The following is a 20,840-nucleotide window of genomic DNA, read 5'->3' on the forward strand; positions in this document are numbered from 1 at the left end:
AATTATTATTGTTATCGCTAATGACAATTGGTTTCACACCAGCAAAAATTAATGTTACATCCCTGTTAGTGTTGTTAGGGAAGGCTTTCAATATTATATTTGCGGCAGGTCAAAAAATTTGTTTTCTATAATCAAGACAGTGTCATTTTTGACCAACACAATGGGATGTAGTTTTCAACTTCACCACTTAGGTTGTAATTGGCAAACACGATGACCCGCCACCCCATAGACCCCATCCAATTATACTGAAAATACCCCCCAATGTTCAACAGAGCATGATAATCATATAGAATGCAACAGGGTTTTTCTCAAGCGTACAAGATCATGGCTGGTTTAGAGAAGGGTAGTTAGAGGGAAGTTGTTCCGATTAATCGATGTTCACGGACCACGGAGCAGTGATTCAAATTTTGAGCAGAAAATACCGGAAGGATGTCAGGAAAAAAAAAATTCAGGAAATGGTCATGGTCTGAAATTCACTGCTTGTAGGGACGGTGGAATCAGAGTCAAAGGCAATCAGTGCCTTCACATAGAACATAGTTAAGCACTTAAGAGTGAATAATTTGTGGGGAAAAGCAATGGAATGCGACTGATGGGATTTGTCCTAAAAGGAATTTGGATAAGTACATGGATTGGAGGGGTTCAGAGGGATATGGGCCAAATGCAGGCAAATAGGACAAACCTGGTGGGCACCATGGTCGGCATGGACGAGATGGGCCAAAGGAGCTATTTCCATGTTGTATTGCTCTCTGACTCTATGACCAAGAGGGAGCAGCAACTTGCTGGGCTGAATAGCCTTCCATGTCATAACAATACACGAGCTGATCTATGAAGCAGTGATCAATACATCAATTCACGAGACTGAGTCGGTTACTCTGGGGTCAATTTTACCTCATGTACCCAGTGGGTAGTTAATATCACCATGGCCACATTTCCTTCTTGAAGACACTGCAAGCCCATCTTCCACAAAGGGAAAAGAAACACATCCAAAGATGATGGGATTCTTTTCAGCATTTGAATGTCAAATCCAAGTCTAATTTGACTACCAATTATATCAGGCTGCAACAGCTTGATTTCCTTCAGGCTATCCTAACAAGAAAGCCAAATTGCAAAAGACAGAAGACAGGTGATTTAAAAATGTCTTTTTATATTTTCCTTACAGAGGCAAGAAAAGCCCGAATGCTCTTCCAGCTCTGACAAGGGAATTTAGGCCACTGACATTTTATCTGCCCCTCCCACCAACCTACCCTCACCCACCCCTCCTCTCCCACTACCAGCCATTCCCAGGATCCCATACAACTAGTTGGTAACCAATTCCACCAGTGACCTGGTTTTATAATCCACCAGGCCCAGTTTGTTTTTCCAATTCATGCACCTGTTCACCTGCAGCTAAAATCTGACCTATTTCCAGTGAATAATATGTTGTTCTTAAGAAATGAAATAAGTTCAGAAATTACCCTTTCATGAACTTTTACTGTTGCACCTCTCCAGCTTGATCTTTCAATGGGCCCCAAAGATAAGAAATACATCATTTGGGAATAAGTAATTTTTATATTTTATGTAAAGATGTTTACCAAAAGAATTTTAGGACAGGATTTTCTCTGGAAATTATTTTTCTCATTAGCAACATCATAGGCACGCATTAGGGAGCGGTGTCATGTTGATTGTTTGGGAAAATTACAAAAAACATCCACAAGGAATTTATTTACAGTATCACCAGAGGGAGAAACTGGAATAAATCTTCTTACTGTTGTTTTTACAAAACCGTTGACACAAAGCAACCAGAAATAAATTCCTTTCAGATTACTTTGTGTCACTTTTACTCTAACTTAAAATGCATTAACACCACATAGACAGCAGATTTTTTTTAAGTCTCATTTAGGAAGTTATTTCCATTTAAGGTGTTTCCCCACACACCCACATTATTCTCCTGCTGAGAGGTAAATCAATCAGTCGTTCCCTGGCCTCAGTCAACAGTGCTATGGGGTCAGCTGGAATTGATTTAGATTCTGACTCATTATTTCCTCCCAATGGAAGCCCCGAACCTCTCATCTTGGGGGAGATTCACCACGGAACAAGCCAACACATCCTACCATTCTATCACAACGTATAGCCTCCCCAGTATGTTAAAGCATCAGGCAAATCTTCCATTCATAAGCTTACCCAACAGTATATGAGCAGATTCAAAAATACATCATAGAGAGAAGAAAATTATCTGAACAGCTATTAATCCCTAAAGGGTTGATTACTTACGATGCTTATCAACAACAAATTTCTAGTTATTGATGTGTTCTGTAAACGGAGGATATTATCACCAAAAGGCTTCCTCATTTGAATTGGGTGCAGCTAGTGGAGCCACTACCTAAAGGTGTCAGAGACCCAGGTTCAATCCTGACCTCAGGTGCTGTCTGTGTGAAGTTTGCATGTTCTTCCTGTGACCATGTGGGTTTATCCCAGGTGCTCCTGTTTGCTCCCACATCCCAAAGACATGCAAGTTGGTGGGTTAATTGTCCACTGTAAAATGCTCCTAGTGTGTAGGTGAATGGTAGAATCTGGAGGGGAGTTAATTGGAGTGTGTGGAGAATAAAAAAAAGAATTAACAAGAAACCATTATGTAAATAATTTTGGGCATGAGCAAATGCAATTCTATGCCAAAATTGATGAGCAAGGAGACCATACAAACTTAGTATTGACCCATTGTAATGCAACTTGCTGTGTTGTTCCTTTGTTTCAGGAGGACAACAGGGATCATCCAGGAAATTATAGAATGGTGAGCCTTAGATCAGTGATAGGGAAATTATTGGAGAAGATTCTTGGGGATGAGATTTACTCACATCAGGGAGAGTCAGCATGGCTTTGTTCTGGGGAAGTCATGTCTCACAAATTTGATTGAGGTTTTTTTTTGAGGGGTTAGTGACAGTGAGGGTCGGGCAGTAAATGTTGTCTACATGGACTTTAGTGAAGCATTTGACAAGGTTCCTCATGGTAGGCTGATCCAGAAGATTAAATCACATGTGATCCATACATTGACAGTGATGGCTGTCTGTTGTAAATTGATCTTCATAAAATTATACTCTTTTGGGGAACAATTGGTCATGCTTTGCTGAATGGGATTCCTCGAAAATCTGGGTATACACTTCCTTTCTGCAGTTATTTCATTTCCATCCCAGCTCTTTCGACAATTGATTTTCCTCACTACAGCTTCAGGAAGGTTATTTTTTCATTAGCTATTGATTACTCCCTTATTGGTCACACTAGGCCTGGACTAGAAGCAGTTTAACCTCTTGTACTTCTGCTCTATCCCCTTGTTCTTTTGTACATGATTCCTACTGGTCCACGCCAACCTCCTCACTCACCAAGGCATCTACCACCATTTCTGCTCCCTGGAAAATGATCCAAAGACAGCTATATCCACCCAGCCTTCCAAGGTTCAATCCTCCAGTGTCTCAATGCTTTCTTAACTTTGTTCTGGCATTTTCCAAACAAATGTAATAGATTTAGCTATGCTCATTTAGTTCTTGACATCTGGTGTCCAGATAGAAAAATCTTTGCATGGTTTCACCAATCATTATTCATACTGCACTTCCTTTACATACAGAAACCACAGATTAGCTAACTCTCTGCTAAGCACTTTGATTCCATCTACAATTACTTCTGAGCTATCTGTGCTAACTCCTCTCGGTAAATTATAGCTTTTTCAAGTGTTGCATGATTTTGAAACTCAATGACCTTGGCCCATAATTGGTTCTCAGCCTCTGCATCTTCCTCACCTAATTAATGAGACAGATGATTCTTATGACCATCATCAATGCATCATTTAGAACCTTCACCAGGCCACGTTAAGACCTTTTGGGGATGATTTTGCCCATTTCATAAGAAGCAGTTTAACACATGCTACCTTCAACCACTGCCATTTTTCAAGTAATATTATATACGGTAATTGCTTGTTTTGCTGGCAATATGAGTCAAGTCTGTCTTGAAAGCTGTTCAAAGCAGCTGGTGTTTTTTTTGAAATTGCTCTTTCTACATGGTTAACTAACATATATATTATGTTTCTCTGTGTGTGTGTATGTGTATGTGTGTGTGTGTGTGTGTGTGTGTGTGTGTGTGTGTGTGTGTGGGTGTGTGTGTGTGGGTGTGTGTGTGTGGGTGTGTGTGGGTGTGTGTGTGTTGGGGGTGTGTGTGTGGGGGGGGTGTTTGTACGCATACAAGTGCGTGATCAGTTTTGATTGCATTACATTGTTGAAGGTACATTACCTCAAAGAGATAACAGCATCATGATTAGCAGTTTATGGAAATAATGAGTTGATCTTTCACTTTCACTGCTCGAGCGAGGCAGATTCTCTGCCTGTTTCGCCCCTGACCTGACTTTCCTTCCAAATGGGAAACTAAATTGGACCCCTGTACATTCGGCAGCAGTAAAGGTAAAATTTCCACCCAATCCTTCATCCCCACAACGCCTACACCCCTCTCCACCCCAGTGTGTTCCACGTGCTCAGCCGACATAATAACAAATACTGAAATATAACAAAGGTGACTTCTGAATGTTTCATATTTATGGTTGATTGTATTGTTGAATGCAGGGTAAATAACCTCGAAATAAAATACATTTTTATTTTCCTTCCTGAGCCCAATCATTTAAATGTTCTCCCATTGGAATTAATACATTAGCTGGTATTATTTAAAATCAAAATAACTACTCAAAAAATTATTTTAATGTAGTAAAACATTCAATAAAGCTTCACCAGTGAAGAGACAGAAATAAATTAGGACACCATTTTGAAACTGGGAGACGTGTTAGAAGCCAAGACTATTGTGATACATATTAATCTTCTTGTGCCTAGCTAGTGCAACTGCAAAATAGAAAGTATTTAAAAACTTGCCTGCCACGTAGAACGTGATTTGCTGGCATCCTTTTACAGGAGCTGCAGATGGGCCCCCTGGTAAAATAGTTACTCTCCAGAATGCAATTCCTAGAGCATCAGCAACGGTGCTGCGGAATTCATATCTAGAAAGAGAAGTGCATTTCAATTTAATCTGTTCAAAGTCCAGTTTGTGGCATTGGTAAATCTTAATGGTTAAATGCCAAACCATCAGGAGCTTTAAGCTGTGGGCTGAAAGCTACAAGGAACTGAAGTGAGATTGTCCTGAAGTTTGTTTCAAATAAGAACATTACCACTGAGAGAAAGACATCATTCATCAAATCAGTCCACATTCAAACTCATATCCAAGTTTGTTTTTGCTTTCATTCGGCTAAGGTGGCAAAGCAGGATCCCGGGATAATAAACAGTGGTAGACTGTTTCCATTAGTCAATGGTTAAGGCACAAAATTAAGACAATCACAGAAAGAATTAATCAGAAGTTCAGAAAATATTTCTTCAAAATAGTAAGAATATATCAGCTTTTAATTTCCCCAGTGTCCTCAAGAGCTACAAAATGGGCCATGTCGTGAGCAGAATGCACAAAGAAGATTGAGTAACTGTAGGTCACTGATCAAGCGAAGGACTTTGCAGGGAAGAAAGGACTGGAGATAGGAGCAGGAGCAATGAATCAGATGGGGCTGGGCAGTGGGAAGTAAGGGGCCAGAAGGCAGCAGACCTAATGCAGGTAAATGGGATTAGGGTGGATAGGTAAAATGGGTGGCATGGACAAGGTGGGCTGAAGGGCCTGTTTTTGTGCTGAGGATGACAACCAAATGTTGAGAACCAATAATAATGATGGTAAGCCATGGGAGGGGCGAAGGTAGATGGTTATTGGTGGGTGGGAATCATGAGTGAACATCCAAAGCTTTCAGAAGGTGGATGGGGGTCAGTACTGCTGGGGGCAGGTTGGGATCCTAAAACAGACAAATAAATCAACTTAAGTAAATAACTTATGGGGATCTGCCAGAGATACAGAGACACAGAAAATTCTGCAGATGCTGGAATCTGGAGCAATGCACAAAAAGTGCTGGGGGAGCTCAGCAGGTCAGGCAGCATCCATGGAGGGAAATAAACAGTCAACGTTTCAGGCCGAGACCCTTCATCAGGACTGGAAAGGAAGAGGGCAGAAGCCAGAATAAGAAGGGGGAGGAGCACACGCAGGCAGGGGATAGGTGAGTTCAGGTGATAGACGAGTCCAGGTGTGAGGGGGGAAGGTAGGTGGGTGGGGGAGAGAGGGGCAAGATGTAATAAGCTGAGAGGAGATAGGTGGAAGAGGCAAACAGCTGAAGAAGCAGGAATCCGGTAGGAGAGGGCAGTGAACCATGGATGGAGGAGGGGAGGAGAGAAGATGGGCAGGTCATCAAGGTGGGGGGAAGGGAGCCACTGGAATAAAGATACATATGGCTCTGAGGCAAGGTTTTGACCCGAAACGTTGACAATTCCTTTTGAAACATTGACAATTCCTTTCGAAACATTGACAATTCCTTCCCCCCCCAGAGATGCTGCTCGACCTGCTGAGTTCCTCCAGGAGATTACTTGTTGCAGCCAGAGGTACATCACAGTACTGGCCTGGCACCAACTCGGGGAAGTCTACTTGAAGACATGCGGAAGCAAGCTTCACTCGCTGTGTGAATGCTTGTTTCTGCGGGCTCCTCTGTGGATCATGTGGCACTCATACAGAGCCACCAGAACCAAAATTGCAAACCATACAATGCAAGCACCATGGCTTCTGTTTGTAATTTGTTAAAGGAATTAAATGTTCAAAAAGAAGAATTGAAGGCTCTGAGGAGTGGAAAGAGGATTTGTTATTTACAGTTACATGCAGCTAACACTTGTTTTGTGCATCTGCCTCAGGCAACGCAATCTGTGAAATTGGTGCAAATCACATCTCAGCATAAAATCTAAACAGAAAATTCAGGCAGCATACTGCAGAGCAGTCGGGAAATTTAAAGAGAAAATAAATATATTAAAATTTCAGACATGTAACCAAAAAGGAAGCAAAGGAGACAACTACGTAAGGTGGAGAAAGGTGATTGTGACAGAGAGGGAAGCTAATGGGTCCAATGACTGCAACGCTTTTAACAGTAAACGGTTAACATAAAAAATTCACATTGCCCACATTTGTGGTGTTAATCCAATCGTGTATTTAGCTCTGAAGTACAATCAAGGTTTCCCCAAAAAGAAAATGTGCAACTGAAGTCATTTATCTTGCAGCAATTTTTCTCTACACTGCATTAAAGCATGACCTGTGTGATTTCAGATGGAAGCCATCTGTGCTGCTGTCATGTCATTCCCACGTTGGCTGTTAGGAAATGGGGCAGATCCTTCAAGTTTATTCCCTACGGCAGGCACAGCCCAGTGACATGAAGGCTATCACGGGAGGTGGAGATAATCAGGAGGGAAGCAGCAATCTGCCTGGGAAATATCAGTGTGCAAAGTTACATCCCTTGGAATTTCCTGTTGAAATGGAGAATATATTTGGCACACAATTTTATTTACAGCAACCCTTCAGCAGCTTGAATCAATGTCAGGAAACTGCACTGGTGACTTGTGTACAGTGCTCTTTTTGGAAAGATTTTTGTGTTTTTCAAAAGCGTATCATAATGTGTAATGCACAGGTTTCAAATAATAATCCTGTTTCCTTGACAATATCGGATATTGAGTGTGGTGTCTTCTGAATGAATAGAAAATGTACATAGAACTAAGTTGTTTGAGTCCACTCTGTAACTAAAATAACAGGAGTTTTAATATTATTTACAAAGGAAGTCATCAATTGGTACAAAATTACTCCCAGTAGATTATTTTCAGCCTGTAAGTGGGTTTCATTGAAGTCGAGTTGACGCCACAAGGACATGCCCGAGATTTAATTCGACACTCAAGCCAAACAGATCTGTGCTATTCCAGTTGTTTGTTACTGAACAAGTCCCTTAATCGATAATAAAACCTGGGAGGAATGGGGTTTGGTGCTTTTACTGGGGTTGAGACTCCAGTAGCTCCAGATAAACTTGAAAGTTAACAGACTAATTATCAGAGTAATTTTTACTGGCCAAGCTTTTGGGAAGCTTATTAGTGGTGGTTAATGTAGTTTCAACTGAATATAATATCTAACTGCAAGACTGGGTCGTTTCTGTATATCCCCTTTATATTTTGGTCAGCCTTACATTCTCCAGGCTCAGAATTCCACATGGACCATTTCCTACATCCAATTCCACATGGACCATATGGTTCCACATGGACCTTATTCTACATCCAATCCATCCACAAGCCTCACTCTCCCATTGCTCCTGTCCTCACTGGCCTGCATTGGCTCCCGGCCGTCAACACCTCCAATTTAAAATTCTAATCCTCCTGTGCAGTCCTTTCATGATCTTATCACTCCCTGCTTCTGCCCTGTAAGCCCCATCCCTTCACCACAGTTATAAGTTCCTCTAACCTACAGAGCTTCTTGGTTATTCCTCCTTCTCTTCACCATTAGTATGTTTCTTCTCTTCTTCCCTTTCCTAGCCTCTCGTTCCTCACTCTTCTTACCTTTGACCCATCCCCTGGTGGATCTGCTCTCCCCTCCTCCCCCACACCTGCCTATCTCTATCTCTTACCTGCATCTACCTATCACCACCTTGTGCCCACCCCACCTCTCCTCTGTCCACCTATCACTGCTCTGCTTTTCCATCCTATAGATTGGGCTTTCCTTTTTCCTATCTTCAGTCCTGAAGAAGGGTCCTGACCCAACACATTGACTGCCTGCTTTTCTCCACAGATGCTGTCTGGTCTGTTGAGTTCCTCCAGCATCATGTTTTTCAATTAGCATGAGACTCATTTGTTAGCTTTCCTTCCCCAAACTATTCTGACTCTCCCTCGCTCTTTCTTCCTTTAAGACTCCTATAACCCTGTATTTGACTAAGCTTTTGGTCACTCTTTATATTATCTCTTTCTTTCATTTTTCACTGTTCCAATTCTGCCGAGCACCAGAGGATGTTTCTCCAGGGTGAAGTAGCTCTACAAATGCAAATTGATGTGTTCACAATTGGTGAAGGAATATTTCATGTTGTATAAACGTAACATTTTCATTAAAAGCAGATATGAAAGTATGAAACGAGTATACCTAAAGTGGTGGCATTGGCAAAAGCACCAGCTGTTTCAGCATTAATCATTCCCACTGTCTGATGTTAACTTCAATTTATTCCAGGAACAAAGCCAAGCTGATAGCTTACTGAAGTGACATTACCCCTTTCTTGATACTATTTTCATATTTTTATTATTAAAAAGAACAGGAACAGAAATTGGGTGACTTCAATATGGTATATTTATATCATATTGTAACTGTTGAAACCAGAAGTACCATCAAAAATAAATAATTATTGAGAAAAAAGGAACCAAAGCATTTCAAGAGTCTCATATGATAATTGCCGTTTCCTCATTTCTGTACAACTGTTTTCATTCATCGTGAGATTGTTTGAGGAACATAATGTTCATGCTTCTTGATTTTTTTATGCTGTCAAGTGACCGTCTTCTGGACCTGGAAGTTCCAATTTATGTCAGGAAGGCTTCAACCATGCAATGCAAGACAAACGATACCATTAGATGCTCGTTGGACACTGGGAGCACAATGGACACAGTAACTTGGATTCTGACTAGAGGTGCCCAGTCCAATGTCGCAATTAGCACAACTTCACCTGGAAATGATCACTAACTTTTGAATTCAAAAATTCAATGCCATGTGATGCAATTTCCAGGGACTAGCTTTTCCCTTTTACAAGGGTGGCAGACAATAGAAAAAGAATTGATTGCACCTAACTGCAAATGGACCCGTGGGAATATTGAAAAATCCTTTATCCAAATGATTATTCAGGGAAGAAACCGGGAAGTATCAGCAATGGTCTGTGTGGAATCTATATCATAGAATACATGAAGAACCTTAAAGACTGAATCAGTATTACCATAGTTTGGACTTGTGCTGTTATAATGAAATATTAACTCTATTTTACTCTATCTACAGCTGTTGACTGACCTGCTGAGCATTTTAACTGCATACACTACGGAAATTTAATGGATTACTAGGTGGCCACCACCATCATGAAAGACAGCAAGTTTTATTATGGACACTGGCAATAGTTCAACTCTATAAAGGGAAGAGAAAGTGTGGGGCACAAAGTTCCAATAACAGAATGGAACATTACCAGGTGGCCTCTGCATGGCAAATGAACTGAGATCTTTGGGTTTTTTTCTTTCTTGTTTCCTTTGATCATTATTACAAAAAAAAAGTCCTCTTTCCATTTTAAATAGACCTTGAATGCACTGTTATAAAGTTGATATATGTTATTGGAGAAGACATTTAAGAGGGAAAGAAACAAGCTGCCTTTTGCCAAATGAAGACTCAATATACTGTAAAATGCATTAAGCAAGAGACAAGAGTTGCACTATCCCAATCAATGTAAACAAGAATTAAAATGTGAGCAATGCCAGAAGATTTACAGATAACCTGCATGATTTCTTTCATTTTAAGAAAGGGTAATAAACAAGTACAGTGAACCACTTATCAGTGGGCTTAAAGTCAGCAAAAGGACAATGGAATCCTCATGCCAAGACAATAGAAAGAACACCCACAAACTGAAAATATGATGGTCAATGCGAATGGTAAAAGGGAAGTAAATGTTTAATTACCATTGTGAAGCAGCAACAAAAGGGTAGATAAAGGTGAAATAGTGCACATGATATATTTGGATTTCCTAAAGGCCTTTGATAAGGTATTCAGCAGAAGACTCACAATGAAAGTTCATTGGCCTGTTTTCGCTCCATAGATGCCAACTGAACTGCTGACTATTTCCACGATTTTCTGTTTAAAGTTCAAATAAACCAGCAAACAAAGAATGAGAAGTGGCATCAGTGGTGTCCACAGGATTTGTGGTGGGACCACTATTGCTCACCATTATTATAACTGATTTATGCTCAGTAATCAAGAGAGTTGTTTGAAATTTGTGGATGACATCAGATCGAATCAGAGAAGGAATAGAACTACAGAGGGAGGACTGCATTAAAAATACATGAAGTCGTTAACTGATTCTCCGAATGAGTACATAATTGGTAAATCAGCTATGGACAAGTGTGGGATGGGACATTTTGATGGGAATGAAGATCATGCTGTTTAGAAAAAGCATCTAAGTAGGGTAACAGAGCGACAAGATCTGGGGAAGCTGAAAATATGGAGGGGGATCCTATGTACCTAAAGGGTGGTGGGATGAAGAATGAGGACAAGGGGAAACGTCCCCTGATACCAGCACCAGGGTGAGAGTAGAAGTGCTAAAAATGTACTGAACACTGTTGTAGGTCTTGTCAACTGCAGGGGAAAGGAAGAGAAGACACATCAGAAGCGGAGGTATGCAAGGTGGCATAATCAGGAGGAAACCAGAATCATATAATGGAGTCCTTGCAGAAAGCCACGTGGGAGGGAGGAAGTATTATAGAGGCATTTGAGAAACCCCTGGGCTGGTAGTAGCTATGGGTTACCTGCATACTTCCCTGACTCCTGAAGTTGATAGGAGGAGTCGTAGAAAGAGAGTTCCATGTTTCACTAGTGAAAGAGTCAGGAACAAAGGGACATAGCTAGAAAATAAGGCGCCAGCCACTTCGAACTGAGGTGGATAGAAATTCCTTCTCTCAGAAGGTAGTGAATCTCTGGAATTCTCTGCCCTCGAGGGTGATGGAGGCCAGATCTTTAGATGTATTTAAGGTGGAGATAGATAATTATTTGAAAGATTGAGGAATTGAGGGTTATGGGGAACTGGCACAGAAGAGGAGTTGAGGTCAGCATAGATCAGCCATGATCATACTCAATGGCGGGGCAGGTTTAATGGGCCTGGTGGCCTACTCCTGCTCCTATTGTGTTCTTGGAAAGAAAGGGAATGGGTGGGGATGGACCATGTGAATTGATAAACTGGGTTATTATTGTCACATGTACTGAGGTACAGTGAAGAACTTTGTCCTGCATGCCATCCATATGGATCATTTCATTACAAGAGTGCATTGAGGTAGTACAAGGGAAAACAATAACAGAATGCAGAATAAAGTGTTACATTTACAGAGAAAGTGCAGTGCATGCGGCCAATAAGGTGCAAGGCCATAACGAGGTAGATTGTGAGGTCAAGAGTCCATCTTATCGTACCAGGGGACTGTTCAGTAGTCTTATAACAGTGGGATAGACGTTGTCCTTGAGCCTGGTGGTACGTGCTTTCAGGCTTTTGTATCTTCTGCCCAATGAGAGGGGGGAGAAGAGGGAATGTCTGGGATGGGTGAGATCTTTGATTATGTTGGCTGCTCTACTGAGGCAGCGAGAAGTATAGACAGAGTCCATGGAGCAAAGGCTTGTTTCCATGTGAAGATGACAGCAGGATAGAAATGGGACCGAAGGTGATGATGTTTTCTAGTTCAGGGCAAAAGCAGTTCAAGCAGTTCAATGCATCAGTAAAAGAGCCAAGGTGAGATCCCCAAATAGGTGTGAAACAGAGGTATCCAGGAATTTAGCAGCATCCACAAGTGGGGCAGTAAATTATCATTGCAGGCTACACCAAAACTCATTTCATCATTGACCCCCTGCTGAAAAATTTACTAGCACCCAATATGTAGATACTATGTAATCCCACATTAGGCACATCACAACCTTCCTCCACTTCAGTTCTTACCTGTTGAATGCGCTCACATTTGGAAAAGTAAGTGATTTCACTGGATAACCAGCGACAATGTCAGCACAATCCTTCAAGCTTTTAAGATGATCATTATTGTGAATCACCACTGATCTGCCCACCACTGGAAATAAAAAAAATAAAATTAGAAGATTACCTCAAGGACAAGATCCTGCCATAAATGCAAATCCGAAATTAAAATAAATGCTGGAAAAACTGAACGGGTCAGGCAGCATGAATTTGAAGACCTTTCTCACTTCACAGATGCTGTTGAAGGATTGTTCAATTTTTGTGTTTGCATTTGTACCAGTGTACAAATGCTTAAGCTGGTTTAGGAATTTCCAGGTGGAATTTAAGCCCTTGCACTTACTTTGGTGCTGTATTGATAATAGTTAGATGTGTAATGTATGTCCTAAAATGAAAAAAAAATCAGTTAAAAGGAATGAAAAGGCATTTTGCTGCATGACAGCATTCTAAATGTTTGGTCCTTTTGGACAGCAGGGAGGTTTACAGTGGTGTTTCCTGGTGCTATATTGACATACAAAAATGACTTGGAGGATTCAATTTCAAGCCTTGCAGCGAACTCGTATTTAAAAAGGAAGTAAATGGGATTCCACCTATATACATCAAGTGGTAGTACTGGCGGGCTCTTGCCTGATTAAGTTCACTGCAGTAAACGGTGAGGCGATGCGTTTTAGTAGTGGGAATGAGGGGAGGTAATACAAGCTAAATGGTGCAATTTTGGAATTGGGTGCAAGAGATCCAATGGTGTTTCTGTGCAAATCGTTGAAAGTAGCAGTAAATAACAAGAAAGTGATTTTTCAGCCGTTGGAAACAATATCCAGAGGAACAGATTTAAGATGTACGGCAAGAGAATCAGAAATGACATGAGGAGAAATCATTTGTTATGCACTAGTGGGAAGGATTTCGAATATTGGGTTGGATAGGGTTGTGCATATTGATTTGACAGCAGCAAGTCAGAATTGTTTAAATACTTGAAAGAAAAAAGTACAGAGCTGTAGGAAAAGAGTGTGACAACAATGAACATTGGAGTGTGACAACATTGGAGTTTGTGCAGATGAGGCAACAAACAGATTCCATCTTCATAGGAGTGTTCTATTATTCCATGAACATCCAGTTAGACTCTTAATTTTTTTCTCTATGTGCACAACCATTTAGTACTCTGCTTCTCCAGGTTTCTTATTTACAACCATTCGGAAAACACTGTGTCATTCCCAGTGATACATATATGAGATCTCACCCATCACCAAACTCCACTCGGTGTGGTATTGCCCATTCACTTAGTTTACCAATGTCTCTTTGTAACTTCCTGCTCCCATCTTCACTGCTGTTCTGATATACAACTACAAAAGGTCAAGTTCACTCTTGTCTCTGTGGATGCTGCCTGATCTGCTGCATATTTTCAACACTTACTCATTTTACAGCTTTGAATTCCTCTGTTGAAATCACTGGTAAATATATCTTGCCAAAAGTACGCACAATAAGGAAATACTATTTGTGTGTTTAAAAGAAACAATTAAAATATTTGCATTTCACACGGTTAGAATCTGATGATCTGGTAAACATGCATCCATATAAACCTACCAGTGAAATCTCCAGTTAGTGGCAGATAGACATCAGTCTTCAAATATCTCTTCCCAAGGCTTATAGGACCTTGTTTAGAATTTAAATCTCCCACCTCACAGTGCAAAGGATAGGCTAATGAACAGCTGTACTTATAGCTGGCCTGCAAATGTAAGTGAAACAATGATTTAGATTCCAAAGACACACATTAACCAAGGTCTGTCTGTCGTCCATTGACTTGAAGTGGTTTTGGTAGTATCATCGCAAAGTTGCTGGATTAGACTGTTCTTTGGGGACAAGAGCTGGATTCCCACCATAGTTGAATAAGGCCACTGTGGTGCCCATTACAGGTGGGGTAAGAGGTGCTTGACAGGACGGGTGAGTGGTTGGGGAGGTGTTACACTCTTTCTACCATGATGGCTGAGCTTCTACATACTCCCACCAAAGGATTTGAGTCCTCATTGCCATCCTAGATGCTCCTTCTCCATCTGGAGTGATCACATGCCAGCAAGTCCCATGGGGGATGGGGAGGTTACACTTTTCTTCAAGGGCACTTTGAGGACTGCCTCAAATCCTTTCCTCTATCCTCCTAGTAATCACTTTCCATGGTGGACATAAGAGAAGAGTGTCTGTTTTGGGAGTATGCCATCAGGTATGTGAATGGTACAGCCTGATCTTCAGGTTGGCCAAATGTAGTTACGGCCGTGATGTTGGGTACATTGGTACCCTTATCCTGCCAGTGGATTTAGAGGATTTTGTGGAAACAGCATTGGTGGTATCTCTCCAGTGCCGTGCGTACTTCATGTCAGAATTGTACAGGAGGGCAGGGGCCATTGCTGCCCATTAGACCAGAAAGCATTGTATTGGATTTGAGGCCTTGATCTTCCAACACTTTCTCAAATGGCTAATGTCTATGCTGGCCATGATTTGGAGATGAATTTCATCATGGTTGTCTGCCTTCATTGAGTGATGCCTCCTAAGACATTGAAAGCAGTCCACATTGTCTGAGGTCTTGTCATGGACCTTCATTGTTGGGGCACAGGGTTGTGTAATGGAGACAGGTTGTCATAAATCTTTTGTTTGGAGATGTTTAGTGTCCCCTTCTCATAAACTTCAACAATGACTTGGAGCTCAGTTTCTAATCATGTACAATACATACCATCTGCACACTATAGGTCAATGACTAAGGTTGGGGTGACCTCTTGGAGTGGAAGCAATGTATTGAAAATTTCCCATTTGTCTTAAAGATTAGGTCTACTGCCATGGGCAGCTCATTGCGGATGGGTGACACGATATGGTGGTGAAAAGATTTGAGAAAAATGTTCACCAAGACGCAGCCAGAATTGCCACCAGTTTGCACAGTTTATTGTGGATCAATTGGTTAGAATCATGTTTGCACATCAACCTGTAGCAGATGGACGACTGAGAGAGTCAAAGGCTTTTTTACAGTCAGAGAAGGCAGGTTTAGTCATAGCTGTTGCTCCCTGCAATACTCTGGAACTCAGTGATTATTATGTCCATGATGCCCTTAGTTGGACAGAATCCATATTGTAATTTGGGGAGTAGCTCTTCAGCCACAGGGAGGAGGTGGTTGAGCAGGACCCTAGTGGTGACTTTCCCTGTGGCAGACAGCAGGGAGACCCCTCTGTAGTTACTGCAATTAGATTTGCCTTCCTATTTGAATATGGTCATGATTTGTCTCTGAGATCCCCTGGTAGGGCTTCCTCTTCCTGGATGTGAAAAATGAGGCTGGTGGAGAGGTAACGTCAATGCTTCCTCTGCAAATCCTCTGAATCCTCTGGCAGGATAAGCAGGTCAACATTGAGCTTCCATCATTTACATGCCCAATATTAGACTCCCAAAGGCATTAGGCACTCTACTCTGAGGATGGAGGAAAGGATTTTTTCAAAGCCTCCTTGAAGAAAATGCAACATCCCCACCAAAATGTGGAAATCTTTGGAATTAAAAGGAAAAGAAATGTGTTTAACTCTGCAATTTTGTATAGCACTGGATTCAAACACAGGCAAGTGAGGCAAACATTCCCACTCACCCAACCCCTGAAACCTCAATCTGCCAACACCTTGTCTGTGATGTATTACAAAAACACAAGAAAATAGGAGCAGGAGTAGGCCACCAGACCTCTACCCTGCCATTCAATATGATCGTGGCTGATCTATGCTGGCCTCAACTTCTCTTCTGCGCTGGTTCCCCATTCTTTCAAATATTTATCTATCTCCACCTTAAATATATCTCTGCCAGGGGCAGAGAATTCCAGAGATTCACTAGCTTCTGAGAGATGAAATTTCTACACACCTCAGTTTTAAATCACTGTTCCCTTGTTCGTGACTCTCCCACTATTGAAAACATCTCAATATCTACCCTGTCAAGGCCTCTTAGGATGTTATAGATTTGAATAAGTTTACCCCTCATTCTTCTAAACTCCAAGGAATACAGACCCAAACTGTCTCACCTCTCTTGATAGGACAACCCCCTCATCCCACAGAGTAAATTAAAAAACTACACCATTTTTATCTTTAATAAAACTATTATTTACTTCTCCCAAAGACACTAGTATAATTAAATACTACACAAGTGAACAATGTGGGAAAGTTTTTGAAAACCAATGAATCATGCCATTTTACTGTTGCTCAATGACTTGCTTTGTTGTAAGCTGCTCAAAGGTGAAATTTATTACCCAGTAACTTTTGAATACAGGCACCGGTTGTCATCAATGACTTCCTCTGGTTTCCTGCTGCACGTTTTTTCCAACAAACAACTAGATAAAACTCTTGAAGTACCATTTTCCATTGAAAAACAGGAAAGTCCTACTCTCGTGTACAGTATGTTTTGTTTCAAAACATGGCAAAGCCATAACTCAGAAACTTGAATCGTCTGTTTCCTTGTGTAAATTATAGTTTTTGATCATCATTTGTTGACATTACAAAGTTCATAGAGTTGATGTAGTGCACATCGGTGAGATACATAACAGATGGTATCTATAGAGGAATTAATGATGTGCATCCTTTCCTGCTGCAGTCTGTTATCTATAGAAAGCATCTGATCCAAATCCAGGCACTGAACAAACAGGAGACATGGAATTTTGTAATTGAAATCTCAGATTCATTGGATAGATGCATATCAAATTATGATCTGCTAAAATAATGCCAAGACAATTGTAATAAAGGTGACCCCTAGGTTAGAGGGGGCTGTGTTCATAGACAATGGTCCATATCACGATTTTCCATAACATGTAGCCGCGTCACCTGAAATTTGTGTTTATTTATTTACCTTTTCTCACACAAATTTTGTAAGGGCAAACTTTTTTCCATGTCCCACAATTTTTAAGTAGTGATTTGTGAATTCTATAAGGACAGTCCATAATGACCCAAACTGCAGGAATGTGAGTGTTACCTGTATTGGGCTCAAATGCCTAACTCCACACACCAGCACTAATCTCAGGATTTAACAATGTTTCTCCATGGAATTCCTACATTGTAGTACTGGCATGGGGCCAAGTCAGTGCTAAGCCCTACTGCCTGTACTTCTGGATGTCCTGTGCATGAAGCTCAGCAAGTTTTCCCAGTCTGGGAACTCTCTCTGCTTGCCTGCACCCCATTAAATCTGCAGCAAGTACAGGGGTCCCGTTAAAATAACATGGGAGAAGAAGTAAACTGCTGGAAAAAGCTAAGCAGAAAATTAATTGTATTTAAATATATCAGTTTAATTGTTCTTAAAATGTGTGCACATTTGTGTTTTAACTTTAGAATTTAAAGATACTTTTATTTTTTGACAAGCCCCAAGTGCTATCCAAATAGTTTTCACAAAGAAGACAAAAGAAGCCCCTGGCCATGGAAGACGAGCCAAATAAAAATAACTCAACCATGAGAACAGCAGGACCACACTGGCTGTCAAAGCTATTCTGTGAGTGCAGCCCAGCCAACTGTCCTACCTGATGCACCCACTGCTCTGCACACTGACACGCTGGGAGCTGGCTCCCAAGTGCAAAATTATACCCAGTGATGTCCCTAGAAGAAACAGCATGGCCCAGGGGCTGGCTGCCAGTGATCTGGGAGCAATGGAAGATCTGCTACTGTGTGTTACTTAGTAACATTTTATAAATGTATACTGCACAAAGCAATCTGAAAATGATAGCAATCTCAACCAACAATTATAAGATAGAGATAAGATTTCTTTATTAGTCACGTGTACATCGAAACACACAGTGAAATGCATCTTTGCGTAGAGTGTTCTGGGGGCAGCCGTCAAGTGTCACCACGCTTCCGGCGCCAACATAGCATGCCCACAACTTCCTAACCCGTACGCCTTTGGAATGTGGGAGGAAACTGGAGCACCCAGAGGAAACCCACACAGACACAGGGAGAACGTACAAACTCCTTATAGACAGCAGTGGGAATTGAACCCCGATCACTGGCGCTGTAATAACATCACGCTAACCGCTACACTACCATGCCGCCCTATTAAAAGGCTGACATAAAGAATAATTAAACAGGTAACGATTGGGACCAAATAAATAATTTGGTTAAAATGCAGAAACAAAGTCAAAAGAAATCGGAGCAGAAAGACAAGCAATCCACACTATCAGCGGAAATCCAAAACTTTAGCCTGGAAGTCCAAGCTGTTTTTAATCAGCAAAATCAAACCAATACTTTTAAGCACAGTATAAATGTGAAGAGACAAAGTAAAAAGTCTTTGAATGACCAGACATTCAAAGACTGAAAAATACTCATTAAGAATGATAAACTGCTCGCAGAACAGAACAGGAGAGCAGAAGGCTGCAAATATTGAGAAAACAGAATTGCATAGGACATACCTTTAGAAATCCTCAAATCCTGATTCATTCACTTTTACAGTGGTAAAAAAATCCTCAGAAAAAAAAAAGACAGAAGTACAGTGGAAAACATTCTGACTGGTTGCAGCACAGCCTGGTATGAAAACTGCAATGCACAGGACTGCAAGAGGCTACAGAGAGTGGTGGACTCAGCCAATTCCATTACAGGTACAGCTCTCCCCACCATCGAGGACATCTACCAGAAGCGATGTCCTAGAAAGGCAACCTCCATCCTCAGGGACCCCCAACACACGGGCCATGCCCTCTTCTCGATGCTGTTAAATGTTAGTGGTTGGGCATTTATATTTTATAACATCAAAATCAAGTATTAATTATTAAGTACGTTCCTTTGTGTCAAAAAGCAGGAGGTGCAGGAACCTGAACACCCACACCTCAAGGTTCAACAACAACTTCTTCCCCACTGCCATCAGGTTCTTGAACTGACCTGAAAAACCCTAACACGACCTCGGACTTTTTTTTTGCTCTCTCGATCTTGTACTCGTGTTATTTATTTTGCACACGTGTAAGTGATGTATAATTTATGTTAAGTTTATGTTAACTTATGTTTGTCCTCGTCTTGTAACGTACTGTGCTGCTGCACAAAGCTAATTTTCATGGCATTTATACGCTGTGGATGTATGCCTATGACAACAATAAACTGAACTTGAAACTCGGCAAATCAAAAATAGTGTTTGCTGTAGAAATGTGGATGGAAAAATAAAGACAGCAGACAGGCCTCAGATAGAAATGGTTGCTAAAAAGGCCAATGGCACAGGTTTACTCTGCACACTTGAAAGATAACATATGCAGGCTTGCTCAGAAGGCAGATCTCTAAACCAATGCTAAAACACAGGCATCTCTCAAAGGCTTAGAAGTGGAGCAGCCAAGAAATCGACTCCCAGTTAAAGTGATTACTTGAGAATACTTGATTATTTAGATGTGGGAGGTCCATCAATCCTCAGCCTGGTATCAAATGAAGAGCTTTCTGGCTACGATTTACTTCAGCTTGGTGGTGGGGAAACAACACCGTGACTCATTATTAATGGCAGTCATAGAATAGTTTAAAGTTTCAGTGCCACCAGTTGTCTACTATGTAAAGGCAACAGTCTTCAATTTGTTTTTATTGTTAAACTCTTTTTATTTAAGTGGGGGCTAATTCTTTGTCAGTCAGGGACAGCAGTTTATCCTATTTTCTTTATGTTAAATATATTAGATAAAGTTTATTATAAATGGACAACGATTCAGTAAAAAAAAATTAACTTTTGACACAAAGGAACATATTTGATAATTAATACTTGATTTTGATGTTATAAAATATAAATGCCCAACCACAAACTTTTAACAGCAGTATAATTTTCAGTGATGACTGGTTTTCTTACTGCAGTCTGTACCAAAAAATTAAAAGCAGACAGCACTTGCCTTTATGTCTACGTAGTAAGGATTATAGTGTCCTCCTACACCACTGCAATTCCCGGCAGACTGTAGCGGATAGGTATGAACGTGCCACATGAGATGGTCAATCTGTGGAGTGAACAAATCCTATTGCATAATGCGGAAAACAACAACTTTACAATTACATCATAAATACTCTGCACCTACTTGCTTGCTCATCTCTACTTCACAAAGAAATAAGTTGCAAGTGAAGAATTATTTACAGCAGGAGATACTGTAAGATGCATTACAAGATTGAACGGAGGTAATGTTACTGCATTTGTCAACGAAGGAAGTTTGAAATTTTAATCCAATTTTCAAGATCTGGAAATAAAAAGCTGCTGTCAGCTAAAATGAGTATGATTCTTTTAGATTATTGGA

General features: G+C 40.9%; 1 protein-coding gene across 1 annotated transcript in view; it reads right to left on the reverse strand.

Annotated features, from left to right (window-relative positions):
• The window catches only part of cusr (Copper-only SOD repeat protein), a 92,393-nt gene that overhangs the window by 13,567 nt on the left and 57,986 nt on the right, over positions 1-20,840 (reverse strand). The window contains exons 5-8 of the mRNA XM_052027438.1: positions 20,448-20,549; positions 14,201-14,342; positions 12,596-12,719; positions 4,881-5,005 (exon numbers count right to left, since the gene is read on the reverse strand). Coding sequence (XP_051883398.1) covers positions 4,881-5,005; positions 12,596-12,719; positions 14,201-14,342; positions 20,448-20,549 — 493 coding nt within the window. The remainder of the gene's footprint in view (positions 1-4,880; positions 5,006-12,595; positions 12,720-14,200; positions 14,343-20,447; positions 20,550-20,840) is intronic.

This window comes from Pristis pectinata, chromosome 12 (assembly GCF_009764475.1).
Source record: "Pristis pectinata isolate sPriPec2 chromosome 12, sPriPec2.1.pri, whole genome shotgun sequence".
NCBI lineage: Eukaryota > Metazoa > Chordata > Chondrichthyes > Rhinopristiformes > Pristidae > Pristis > Pristis pectinata.